Below are 12027 nucleotides of genomic sequence, written 5' to 3' on the forward strand. Positions count from 1 at the left end.
TCATTTGAATTGCGAGTGTAAAGCAACACTACACTGTCTGGAATTGACTGCGAGGGAACGAGATGTGCAGGGTGTGCTGCTGTAACTGTGTTGACTTTAAGCTAGTTTAGTCTGTAGGCTGTTTTAAAACGCGCACGCGCACATGTGTACGCGCATCACACACATCACTCTGTTTAATGTTCTCCGGGGAGGGTGCGCTGACGATTGCGTCACGCGGTCCGTTGCCCGCCCCTCTCCGGCAGAAAGCAGCGGAAGTTCCGTTGTGACCTGCGAGAGCGAGCGGTGAGTGTATGAATTTACAGCGGTGGGCCGTGGTTTCTAATAACTCCTTTAATCGTCAGAAACGAAAATTGTTGGCCTCTGCGGCGCCGTCTTGGTGATGAGGTCGAAAGGGGCCCTCTTGTTCACAGTAGGCCCCGAGTTAGCTGCTGCAGTAGAGGAGAGGGCAGCGGGGTTTGGCCAGACAATACCGACAGCTGAAGCTCCGCGCAGGCTGCGCGGCTCCCAGTGTGGGGATATGGAGAGAGCAGGCGGAGCGGGATTAAGCGCGCTGTCTGAGGGGATGAACGAGCGCATTCAAAGCTGAAACAATCCCTCGGGTTTGCCTGTGTAGCATCCTGAATTCCACTAGCCGGCTAAACGGAGCTAAGCCGCTCTGCTCTCTTCCTCCCTCCCCCTCTATTGTTTTTCCTTGTCCGCCCCCTCTTCCTCTCAGTTTGAATACCAAATGAAAAGTAGGCTTGGAGCACACGAGAGACGTTGTCTGCTCTACTTTAACACCGGTTCCCTGAAGAAGCTCTGGTGAGAGACGGGAGTAGGCTGGTGTAGTTAGCTAGTGCTGGCTGAGGAGTTGCCGTGCTGTAGTGGTAGCGCATGCTCTCAGCACACCTCCTGACACCAGCATACACGCTCTTCTGTGAAATATCCAGGCAGCCATTAACTCGCGGCCGCTCGCCGCTGTTTTTCCTCTTGTAATGTTTCGCTTGTTGGACAGTTCTGTGGTCTTTTTTTCACTTTCATTGCCGAAAGCAACCCGTCCGTCCGCCCACAGGCTCTGCAGGACAGGTGTTTCGATGAGAGCGCTGCACGATGGCCGTTTTAGACCGGAGCACTGTGCTGGTGCCCATCATCTCTGCTTTTAGTGTAGCGAGGAATATGATCCGGTTCTGAAGCGCAGGGCAGACAAACCTGTGTCCTGCTTAGTGTAATGGAAGTCAGGTGGAAGCTCGTGTTGTCAGCTGAAGCCGCTCACAGACGTGTTTGCGCTCCTGCCTTCAGACATTGTAGTTCAAAGCCGTTGGTGTGGTATGTGTTTGACCTCGTTCGTGGCTGGAAAGACTAACGCTGTCCCGAGTTAAGGGTAATTCAACACTCGTGATTCCCGTTTAAGCCATTGAGACCACGGAGGGGAAGTTGCCTCAGTCGTATTTACTGGTAGGATGAATGAATCATGTTTCAACATGGAAACAAAAATGGCTTTTAGTTGTTGTTAACTGATCGTATTGCTAGATAGAACATGTAAGCCGTGCTGCCTTTAACAGTCAAACCAGTCGATTTATTAACCCACTTACTTCCGTGATGGTTTTACACTCAGTATAGACCCACTTCTACCTGTGGAGCCTGTGGTTATCTCCTGGGTTTACACATTAACTATTTTCCATTTGGTTATTACTCATTAGCACTTTACCAAGTGCTGTATATTTGTATATGCTTGCTGTTTTGGTGCCTAAAATAGTCGTGACTCCAGCTATTTAAGAATAAGCCCTAATAGTGTTAGTTAATGAGTTCCAGATCTGCTGAGTCAGTGGAATTGCTGTTCATTTTTTTGTCACTTCTGATCATGTTGTACTGACTGTGTTGTAACACTGATTTTCTTGTGAAAGCACCCCCTTTACAGTGTATGTGTGGCAACAACATGTCTGTGCCGCTGCTCGCCGAGGCTGTGACGGTATCTGGGACAGAGAAAGAGACCGCTGCGGTGAGAGAGCGAACTTTGTCTTTTATTTCAGTGTGGCTCACAAATACTTAGTTGTGGTGCTTTTCCTGCTGTTTTCTGGATGAAGTGTTGCCAAATTGCTTCCATTAAATATGTTTTCATGTTCCTGTGTGTGTAAGTCTTGTACAGTATCGTATTCAGAGATTTCTTATTAGTCACACTGATATCATGTAGTTGATAGTTGCACTATCACAGCATGTAAAACAATAACAGTTTCTGTTTTTTCCTCTGCAGGTCATCTTTCTCCATGGTCTGGGTGACACAGGGTAGGTTCTGAATACTGTGGTGATGGTTTTAGGTGTGCAAACAAGGGTGGCCAGTTGAGCAGTTTAGACAAGAGTAATGGACCTGGCGATGCTATTAAACATAAAAATTTTGAGCTATACTCACCCGTAATGCTAAATTAATTATTATTATTATTAATATTATTATTATTAATAATATTAACTATTATAATTATTAATTATCAAGTATAATTGTGTAATAATGTGTCTACCTATTAAGTGCTGTAATACACTATATGAACAAAAGTATTGGGATACACCTCTTTCAGGTGTTTCATTTGGTCCCATTGCCACAGGTGTATAAAATCCAGCACCCAGTCATGCAGTCTGCCTTTAAACACGTGTGAAAGAATGGGTCGCTATACAGAGCTCACTGAATTAGTGCATGGTACTGTAATAGGATGATGCCATTTATGTTAATACTATGAGGTTGTTTTTCAGGGGTTGGTCTAGGCCCCTAATTCCAGTGAAGGAAAATCTTAATCTTAATGCCTCAGCAGACCAAGACATTTTGGATAATTCTATACTTCCAACTTTGTGGAAAGAGTTTGGGGAAGGCCATTTTTCTGTTCCAGCATGACTGTGCCTCAGTGCACAAAGCAAGGTCCATAAAGGCATGGTTGGGTGAGTTTGGTGTGGGAAAAACTTGACTGGCCCTCCCAGAGCCCTGACCTCAACCCTATCAGAACTAGAACGGTGATTGCTCTTCTGGATAAATGGGCAAAAATTCCCACAGTCACACTTCAGAATCTTGTTGAAAGCTTCCCAGAAGAGTGGAAGCTGTTATAGCTGCAAAGGGGAAACCAACGCCATATTAATACCTTTGAATTTTGAGCGGGATGTCATAAAAGCTCCTTTAGGTGACCCAATACATTTGTACATAAAGTGTAGGTCAGAATGTAAGGCCTTAAAGTTATAATTTAAACCCCCTCTGATTAAGCATTTAATGAATTAGTCTTCCTGCTTGTGATGTTGCAGAAGTTACTGTGTTGTAAACATTAATAGGCTACTGTCTACAGTAGTTGCGAAACTTAAGTTACTAGATATTATTAGCTTCTGTTGTCTGTCTTTCTGATAGTGGACGTTTCCTTATTTCCTCCTTAAAATTACTTTTACCCTTGTAATTGCGTGTTGTTCAGCTCAGTCTTTTTATAGTTGCATGATGTAAAAAAGAAAAAAGCATACATGAACATTTTGTGTCCCATCACCTTGCTCATACTACTACTTGCTTCTTTGTTCAGACATGGCTGGTCTGATGCCATGACGTCTATTAGGCTGCCGTACGTGAAGTACATCTGTCCACATGCGTAAGTATGTGAATTGATAATTACAGTGGGATCTAGAATAACTGTGATAAAAATGTTCCGAAAAGTTGAGTAAAATAATCAGCACACAATGAGATAATGCTGACTACTTGAATTTGTTCCAGTACAGTTATTTGAAATTGGATGCTTATAAAGAAGTCATTCTTTACCAAACTATTAGGTCTAGTTTAAAACTAAAGTGATTAGTTTTGTTCATTTAATTGCTATTTAAATCTTAAGGACATTTTTTAGGCTATTTATTGATTTTTCAGTTTCACTAGGGTTGGAATAAAGCAGTAACATGTAACAAGAACTAGTCAGTACAAATAGATGAATGGTTATTGGTCATTGGAAAATTGCTGCAAAAGAGAAAGTGGATACAAGAAGTCTGTGGAATATATGTAACAGATAATGGACATGAGAATTTTATTGCAAGTTAATTGTATAATGCTAATGCACAAATCAAGAGGGTTAGTTATCAAGAGAAGGGTCTAAGTGCATGAAGACTTGTTTAGTGGGAAAGATGGTGAGAGTACTAATGATGATAGAAATTTCCAGGCATATTTAGTCTTAAAGGAAGTCTTAGTGGTTTTATACTTGTGTGGAGTTGTTGAACCAAGTACTTTTGATGACTGACAGTAATTCTTACACCTAAGTTATTGAGTGATGAAAGTATTTTTCTAGAAGCATTTGACTTTAAATAAACTGAACAATTTTTTGCAATATCTTTATGTATTTGATTTAGTATAGATTGTATCGTTTTTTTTAAATCATGTTTTTTCATCTTTTATTTACTTTTGAGTTGTTGGTTGATTTGATTTATGCCTACAGACCTAGAATTCCTGTAACGCTCAACATGAAGATGACCATGCCCTCATGGTAAGCAACTTTTAATACCATCATCATTCTTTATCCATTCTTGAGATTGATATTCTCATATTTAGCCTATATTGATTTGTATGATATCAAATATTTTTTTAGGTTTGACTTGATGGGCCTGAGCCCAGAGTCTCCTGAGGATGAGGCAGGAATTAAGAGAGCAGCCGAGAACAGTAAGCAAAAAGTTGAAAAACGCAATGCATTGTGGACCATTTTCCTAAGATAGCAGTCTGGAATTTCTACCACACATTGGCAGCCTCAGTTTGCCTCTGAAGCAACATTAAAGTTGTGTTATAGTAAAAATGTGTCATGTAAGCTGCTTAAATTAAAGTAGGAGTAAACGGACTCAATGGAAAACTAAACTTTTAAACAATCCTTGTTTTATAATTTTAATGACTCAGTAGATCATAGCTTAAGGGAGAATTTGCATAATGCTTGGCATGTACATTTTAAAGTAACAGTATGATTATTAATATTTGATGATGCCATGTTCTGTCAAAGGATTCACTTTTTGCCTCTTGTGCAGTCAAGGCCATTATTGACCATGAGACAAAAAATGGAATACCAGCAAATCGTGTACTCCTTGGTGGATTCTCTCAGGTGAGTAAATGCTGCCTGCCCAGTGCTTTTCTGTCGTGATCATTTGCTAAATAAAATGCACATTGACAATTGTCCATGTGTGGGCTTTTACCTACATCACAGTGATCCACCTCCTGAGTTCTTCTCAGTTGTAATTGGCTAAGTAAGGCAATTCAGATATTTGCTAATGTTTTATTTCATTCTGATTATATAAGAGTCTGTTTGTTTGTATCTCATCTCCAGGGTGGAGCTCTCTCCCTCTACACTGCTCTTACCTGTCAGCAGCAGCTTGCGGGTGTGGTTGCTCTAAGCTGTTGGTTACCTCTTCACAAGACCTTCCCACAGGTGTGGGCTCTGTGTGTTGATGTGTGCATTTTTTTATCTTGTAAGCTTTAGCTTGTCTACAAAGACACAATCAGATTAAAAACAAGCGGGCAGGAATGACTACTCTGATTGCTCTAAGCTTTACGGCCAGCTGCCTAATGCTTCGTTTAGGCAGGCAGTCAAAATGTGTTCGATCTCTTCCTTGAGGTTCAACTAGGTCTCTCATTTTGAACTATATTTTTGTGTGAACAGGATATTTTCACATCTGTACTGTTTCTAAACATGTGATTACAGTAAAACGATGAACAAACCTAATGGTTTCATCAAGACACTATTTATAGGGTAATTGCTAGAGGGCTGGAAGTGTCAGGTGATGGTACCAATGTTTATTTTTTGCTGTTTTTATCTGCTAAATGATACTGATAATGCATTTAAATGTGTTCAGATGTGTGGCTAGAATATCCTAATCTAAAAAAGTAGACAAGTTTAAGGCTTTGGAATACAATACTGCATTTAAGCACTCGCTTGCTGTTGTGATAAGACATTAAGGTAGCCCATGTGCATAATGTTGCTCCACTAGGCGGCGAGTGGCAGTGCGAACAAGGATATACACATTCTGCAATGCCATGGAGAGATGGACCCAATGATTCCGGTGCAGTTTGGGGCTATGACAGCCGAGAAGCTTAAGACCATAGTGAACCCTCAGAAAGTCTCCTTCCGCACCTACCCAGGTCTCATGCACAGCTCCTGCCCTCAGGTGAGTCTTCTCAAGTTGATCCGCAAACTTTTCACTTTTCTGTGGCATTTGGATGCCTATACACTGTACCAATTGTTTCAAGCTCATTGCGATCTCTCATTGCTCTAGGCTGTGCAAAACATTCAGAAGTCAGATGTAGGCTAAACTATTTTTTGTGTGTCTGTGTTGGTGTTGTTAATAGCTGCGTTCCAAAAGCTGGGCTCCAGTCTATGTGGGCTGTATTTCTAGACTGCTACGTCATTGAAGTCAGTTCCAATTAGAAAAATCCTTCAAATACAGGAGAGAAATGCAGCCTACATTCCGACATGTTTGAGGATGCTACCAGAATACTGTTTATGGCCTTGTTTTGCCCACATTCCTCTATGCATGCATTGAGTTTAGGAGAAATGCTGACAGATTAAACCAGCTGCTACACGTTGTATAAATGGTATAAATTGAGTGAGACATTGCATCATTCACATTTTGGGGGCCACAAAATGCATTAATTAATTAAACTTAATTTATGAAGTAAAAAATTAGTTTTTTTTTTTCAAAGACAGCCAAAGTCACTACTGTTACTATCTGTATAGGGATTTGAACAGTTGCTAGTGAGCACAGCTGTGATACTACTCACTATACTATTTAGTCATCTATTAAGTCTCATACATGCCTGTTTTATTACAATACAAAAACTTGGTGTAGCAAGTAATTAACATGTCTTCTTGTCAATGTGAATGTTTGGTTGCTGCTTAAAATAACCATGTTATGGAATATGACCTTTTTAAAGAGATCATTTCTTAACCCTCCTATCGTCCTTGGGGTCAATTTGACCCCATTCAATGTTTATCATTCAAAAAATAGTAGTTAACTTTTTTCTTTTGCTTCATATTTTTTTTCTTTTTTTGCTACATATTCCTAATTTGATGTGGACAACTGATAAAGCATAAAATTGTCATGATGATATTTTTTCAATGTGCTGAACACTTATTGCACACATTGGTCGTCCTCAGGGGTCAATTTGACCCCAAGCTGTTTTAGCTGTTAAAACTTGTCTGTCAGTGTGTGTGTGACCTAACATGACCACACCTGCAGGTGCAGGTGATACATTTGAGTTGATATATTTCATATATATATATGAAATATATTGATATATCATGAAACGTGGCAGGTGTCAGGTCTGTCTGACCCAAAACGATTGTAAGACCAGCATAACCTGTTCAAAATGCAAAAAATATGTCTGCAAGGAGCATGCGCATACACTCTGCACATCCTGTGTACAGTAGTGCAGACTAGCAGCTTTACTGTGGGCATAAAGAACTGTTTCATGTTTTGACTACTATCATGTTCACAAAAAAAAAAACTATAACTCTGCCACTGCCGGTCCCAAGCCCGGATATAAAAAGAGGAGGGGTGAGCGAGATCTTAAAGTAACTAGACACAAATATATTACAAAAAATAGTAAATAAAAAAATATGTAAATAAAAAAATAAGTAAATAAATATCTAAATAAATAATAATGAGAGGAAAAGTGGAGTCATCAACATGGTCATTCTGTGAGAGTCATGAATGTGCTCTCAACCTGAAAGTTTTTCTGATTGTGGCGCTACAGTAAAGGTCCTATCCATCATCACCAAAACAAGACTTGTGGTCATTAATGTTGAGAAGTAAATTTGAGAAGATTTGTATGAAAAATTAATTGTAATTTAAAGGTTTGGCCTGATGGTGGCGCTAGAGGACACGTCAACGCACTGATTTTCAAGGGGTTATTTATGTATTCAACAAATAAACAAAGTGCCTGTCACACAAACGTGGTCAACAATATTCTGTAAATCATTTTCTGGAGGTAAATATCCCTCGGGTCACACTGACCCGAAGAACCAAATTTGTTATTATATTTGAGGACGATAGGAGGGTTAAAGATTTTATTGGTGGGGTTTTCAGCACGGCTGTTTTCCAGTGATGTGACAGGGCAGCCTTGGTAGACTTCACCATTTTGCATTAAGTCATAGAAAAGGAGTCTTCATAAGACAGTGATGCCAAGGAATCACCGTTTTCAGCTGCAGTCTAGCTTTTGGACCACAGCTACTGTCTATAGCAGGCCTGCCCGTTCCTGGGTCTGCAGATCTACCACCCTGTAGAGTTTAGAGTATCTGAATATCAGAGCCAGGTGTGTTGCATCTGAAATAACTAGGGTGGTAGATCTCAAGGCCCAGGATTGAGCAACCCTGGTCTATAATAATATGCTATGTCTTTTTGTGTTAATACCTAACTCTGATGCTCTCTGCAGGAGATGTCTGATGTGAAGAATTTCATCGAGAAGCTGTTGCCCCGAATCTGACCTCACTGTGACCCTTAAGACACCGACCTCTCACCTCTGACCCGCCATTCTCCCACAGGAAACAGCCATGAGCGTCTCCTACCACACAAACACAAATACATGTACTCGCACACACATACGGACACAGAGGCATGAGCATCTGTCTGTACATACTGTGAAAATAACGCATTCGTACATTGGTGCCTCATGCCTTTGTAAGATCATAGACATGTAATGGACAGTCATTCGATGTTCTGTGTCATTGTACATTACATAATGTTCAGTGCACACAAACATGCGCTCAACACGTGCCCAGTTTTACCCAGCAACATTTGGGAGAATCCCAGAATTTTTTATTTTTATTAAAAACAACAATACATTCCCATTAACTTTGAAATCTTAACCTTTAGGCTCACTCTTGCTCTCTTTCTTGCTAGCCTCTCTCTCTCTCTCTCTCTCTCTCTCTCTCTCTCTCTCCTCTCTCTCTCTCTCTCTCTCTCTCTCTCTCTCTCTCTCTCTCTCTCTCTCTCTCTCTCTCTCTCTCTCTCTCTCTCTCTCTCTCTCTCTCTCTCTCTCTCTCTCTCTCTCTCTCTCTCTCTCTCTCTCTCTCTCTCTCTCTGTCTCTCTCTCCCTCTCTCTCTGCCTACAATATGGGCACCACTCTGCTACACTGCTTATTAGCACAAAGCTAAGGCATCCTAGTGTTGCCTGCCGCACCCAGGCTGCTGGAGAGTGCACCTCTGATAGGCCTGTGGTGCTGGTGGTCCATCCACGCCTGTAACTGGTGCCGCCTGGAGTGACTCACGCCACTGCATGCTGCTCTTACAGTCCATGGTTGCAGGGAAAGGGAGGGGGAGTGCCATGCTGCCTCCAGGCCTCTCATGGGTGCTTTGTTTTGGACTAGATACAGCTGAAATGAAAGCAAAATGCTTAAATAAATCAAATGAATAAACTATGTAAATTTCCCACTGATTGAATTTTTTTTTATTATTATTAAAAAATATATATATATATATATTTTTTTTAATCTTGTACACAAGGATACTCATTTGGGTGGAAAGCCTGCTTACACTTGTGCCATATTTACTAAAGAGTTTGAGCAAAGAACCTAAGTTTAAATTGGTTTACAGATGCAGTAGAGTATAGCGTAGTAATAATCTTGAATCATTTTGTAACATATCTGTTAGAAAATAATAGTATTTCTGAATTAAAAAAACTAAAGGTTTTGATAATTGCATATAGTTAGTGTGAATCACTCCAGGCGGCATCAGTTCAAAACCTTGTGTATTAAAATATCCCAAACATTACAATAAAATCCATCACCAATAAAATCAATACATTAAAGCCACCGTCAGGGATTTCCACAGCAAACCCAAACTTAGAGTCTCTGACTGTGGTTCTTTATGTCAATGACTTGGTTTAACATTTAGATCTGTTCATGAACTTAAAATGGCAGCGTTAGTCAGTACACTTGTTCAGAGATCTCTGATTGTGGCTTAAGTGGTGTTTTTGTATATTGTTATTTGGAGGGTTGGAGGGTGTCCATTTTGGTTGTTTTTTCTTTTGCATTAATATCACATTACTACAGGTTAAAAAAAAGGTGAAAGGTCAGGGTTGTGGGGTTAAAGAGCATTGCTAAAGCAGCACAGAATGTGTTTGCGTCTTTAAAACAAAAAAATACTTTAAATAAAAGAAACTACTAGGATACGTGACTAATTATATAAATTCGAAAAGAAAGGACTTGGTTTACAAACGCTGATCTGTAATTTAAGGTCGCTTGTTATGTATTTTTGACCATTTAAAACCGTTTTTAACATACCATGAAATTATCAATAGATTGTGGTTTGCGAAGTCATGAATGTTACTTCTTTACTTCTCGCTTTCCTTATAGATGCTTCTCACTGCATTATCTCAGTATTACTTTATTGTATGGCCTTCTCTCCCAAAGCCCTGTCCCTTTGGCTATAGCTAAGACTTGCTGGCATATCTACCCCTGCACTTTTTTTTTTTTTTTTTTTTTTTTCAGTAATTACTATTGGTTAACTTAACTGGTTAGTTGCAGGCATGTACATTAACATGTCTCAAAGCTTGAATGTTGTGTGAATTCAGGGTGTGCCGGGCTCAGGCAGTGGTTGGTGAGCAGAAACTGGTTAAAACTCTGGGTGTAACAGTGAATTTTACCAAGTGTGTGTCCTCCTGAGTTGTATTTTGTCATTGGTTGATGTTTTATCATTTGTGCTCATACTTCAAAATGATTGTGTTCTGTCATCTATGTCTGTTTATTTGATTGAGTGTGCTGAGGGACAGATGGTTCTTCAGTATTTTTCCCAAGACACCTGTATGTGGAATAAATAATGCAGATTGCAGCAATATAATGGTCTTGCAGTGTTTTTCCCGCTGCTTTTTCATTTACTGCAACACACTCACTGTACACACGGACCGGGAGCCGCAATTCACCATAAATAGCACACTGCATGGGTAGCCTAGTTTACTGTCCTGTGCAGTCTTTAGCTGTATTTCTTTTACTCCTCATTTCAGTCTTTTAGTATACATTTAATTGATGTTCATATTCTTGCCCTGTTGGAGGATTTAGAAGCATGTGAGGGCATTGCTGATCTGTTGGATCCAGATTAGCTGGAGTTATCATGCCACAGCTTTATCTTTCTACAGAAACAATGGCTGCTGTTTACAGCAAAGAGAGGTCTTTTCAAACCAAATCTCTGAAGTACTTTATACATAGCATGACATCATTCCACCAAGGCACTCATTTTACCAACAGGGTCTATTGTGTGTAATGACTAGTAGAGCGTTTGCTTCATAGGGGCACTATGGAACCTCTTGCAGATTTCCCAGCAGAACTTCATTCTTTTGGGAGGAACTAAGTTAAGGGAAGTGTGATAAAAGTGGTGGAAGGTAGCACAGCACATGAAAAACTGGACACCTGAATGGCACATGGAAAACTGGACACCTGAACAGTGATAGACTTTATCACCCTATAATCCTGGCAGTTCTGTGGGCGTTAGAGTCAAAGCTGTGCTTTGCGCTCATTTCGTTACATTATACTCCTTAAAGGAGAATTTGTAAACAAAGTCATTCATAGAGGTTTGATGTAAAATGCTACATTCTAGAGAAGCTTGCCAAGTCAGAACACAATGTTCACAATGGTGGCGATAGGAACCAGACACCTGACAATAAATGCCTCTGAAAGTTTCCTCACATAAATGTTTTTTACAAAACAGCTGCAAGATGTCGGAGATTTTACAGTAGTGTGGAGCTAAGCATTTGGCCTAAAATGTATTTTTTCAAATACATTCATGATGGAAAGGTACATGCAGGACGTTGTGAGGCAAAATAGTCCCTAAAGATTTCAAATTTATTTTTATTTTACCATCATTAACATTGCATATAAAAACTTTGAGAGTAAATAATCTGATCGTCATCTCTCCATGACGATCATTTTCATTCTCATCCTCATTCATGAAAGGTGAACAATTTGTGTCCCCAAACTTTTTTAAATGTTTGTTGAAATCTTCATGCCTGTTAACTATAGGATGGAGGAAGGGTTTGTAGCCTAAGTGAGTCATTATTTCCCTTGTTCTGAAAGTCAT

General features: G+C 40.1%; 1 protein-coding gene across 3 annotated transcripts; it reads left to right on the forward strand.

The window, feature by feature from the left end:
* The first annotated feature begins 146 nt into the window (after nucleotides 1–146).
* Nucleotides 147–8664, forward strand: lypla2 (lysophospholipase 2). 3 transcript variants are annotated; one of them, XM_017696389.2, is made up of 10 exons: nucleotides 147–282; nucleotides 1884–1978; nucleotides 2231–2262; nucleotides 3522–3587; nucleotides 4416–4463; nucleotides 4566–4636; nucleotides 4990–5063; nucleotides 5286–5387; nucleotides 5947–6123; nucleotides 8390–8664. In XM_017696389.2, exons 2-10 carry the CDS (start codon nucleotides 1901–1903, stop codon nucleotides 8438–8440), a joined length of 699 nt encoding a protein of 232 aa, XP_017551878.1. In that variant the 5' UTR covers nucleotides 147–282; nucleotides 1884–1900; the 3' UTR covers nucleotides 8441–8664. The 3 variants fall into 3 exon arrangements, with proteins under 3 accessions (XP_017551878.1, XP_017551883.1, XP_017551892.1); XM_017696394.2 differs by lacking the exon at nucleotides 147–282 and adding an exon at nucleotides 311–801; XM_017696403.2 differs by lacking the exon at nucleotides 147–282 and adding an exon at nucleotides 833–1434.
* Nucleotides 8665–12027: the final 3363 nt, after the last annotated feature.

This window comes from Pygocentrus nattereri, chromosome 27 (assembly GCF_015220715.1).
Source record: "Pygocentrus nattereri isolate fPygNat1 chromosome 27, fPygNat1.pri, whole genome shotgun sequence".
Classification (NCBI taxonomy): Eukaryota; Metazoa; Chordata; class Actinopteri; order Characiformes; family Serrasalmidae; genus Pygocentrus; species Pygocentrus nattereri.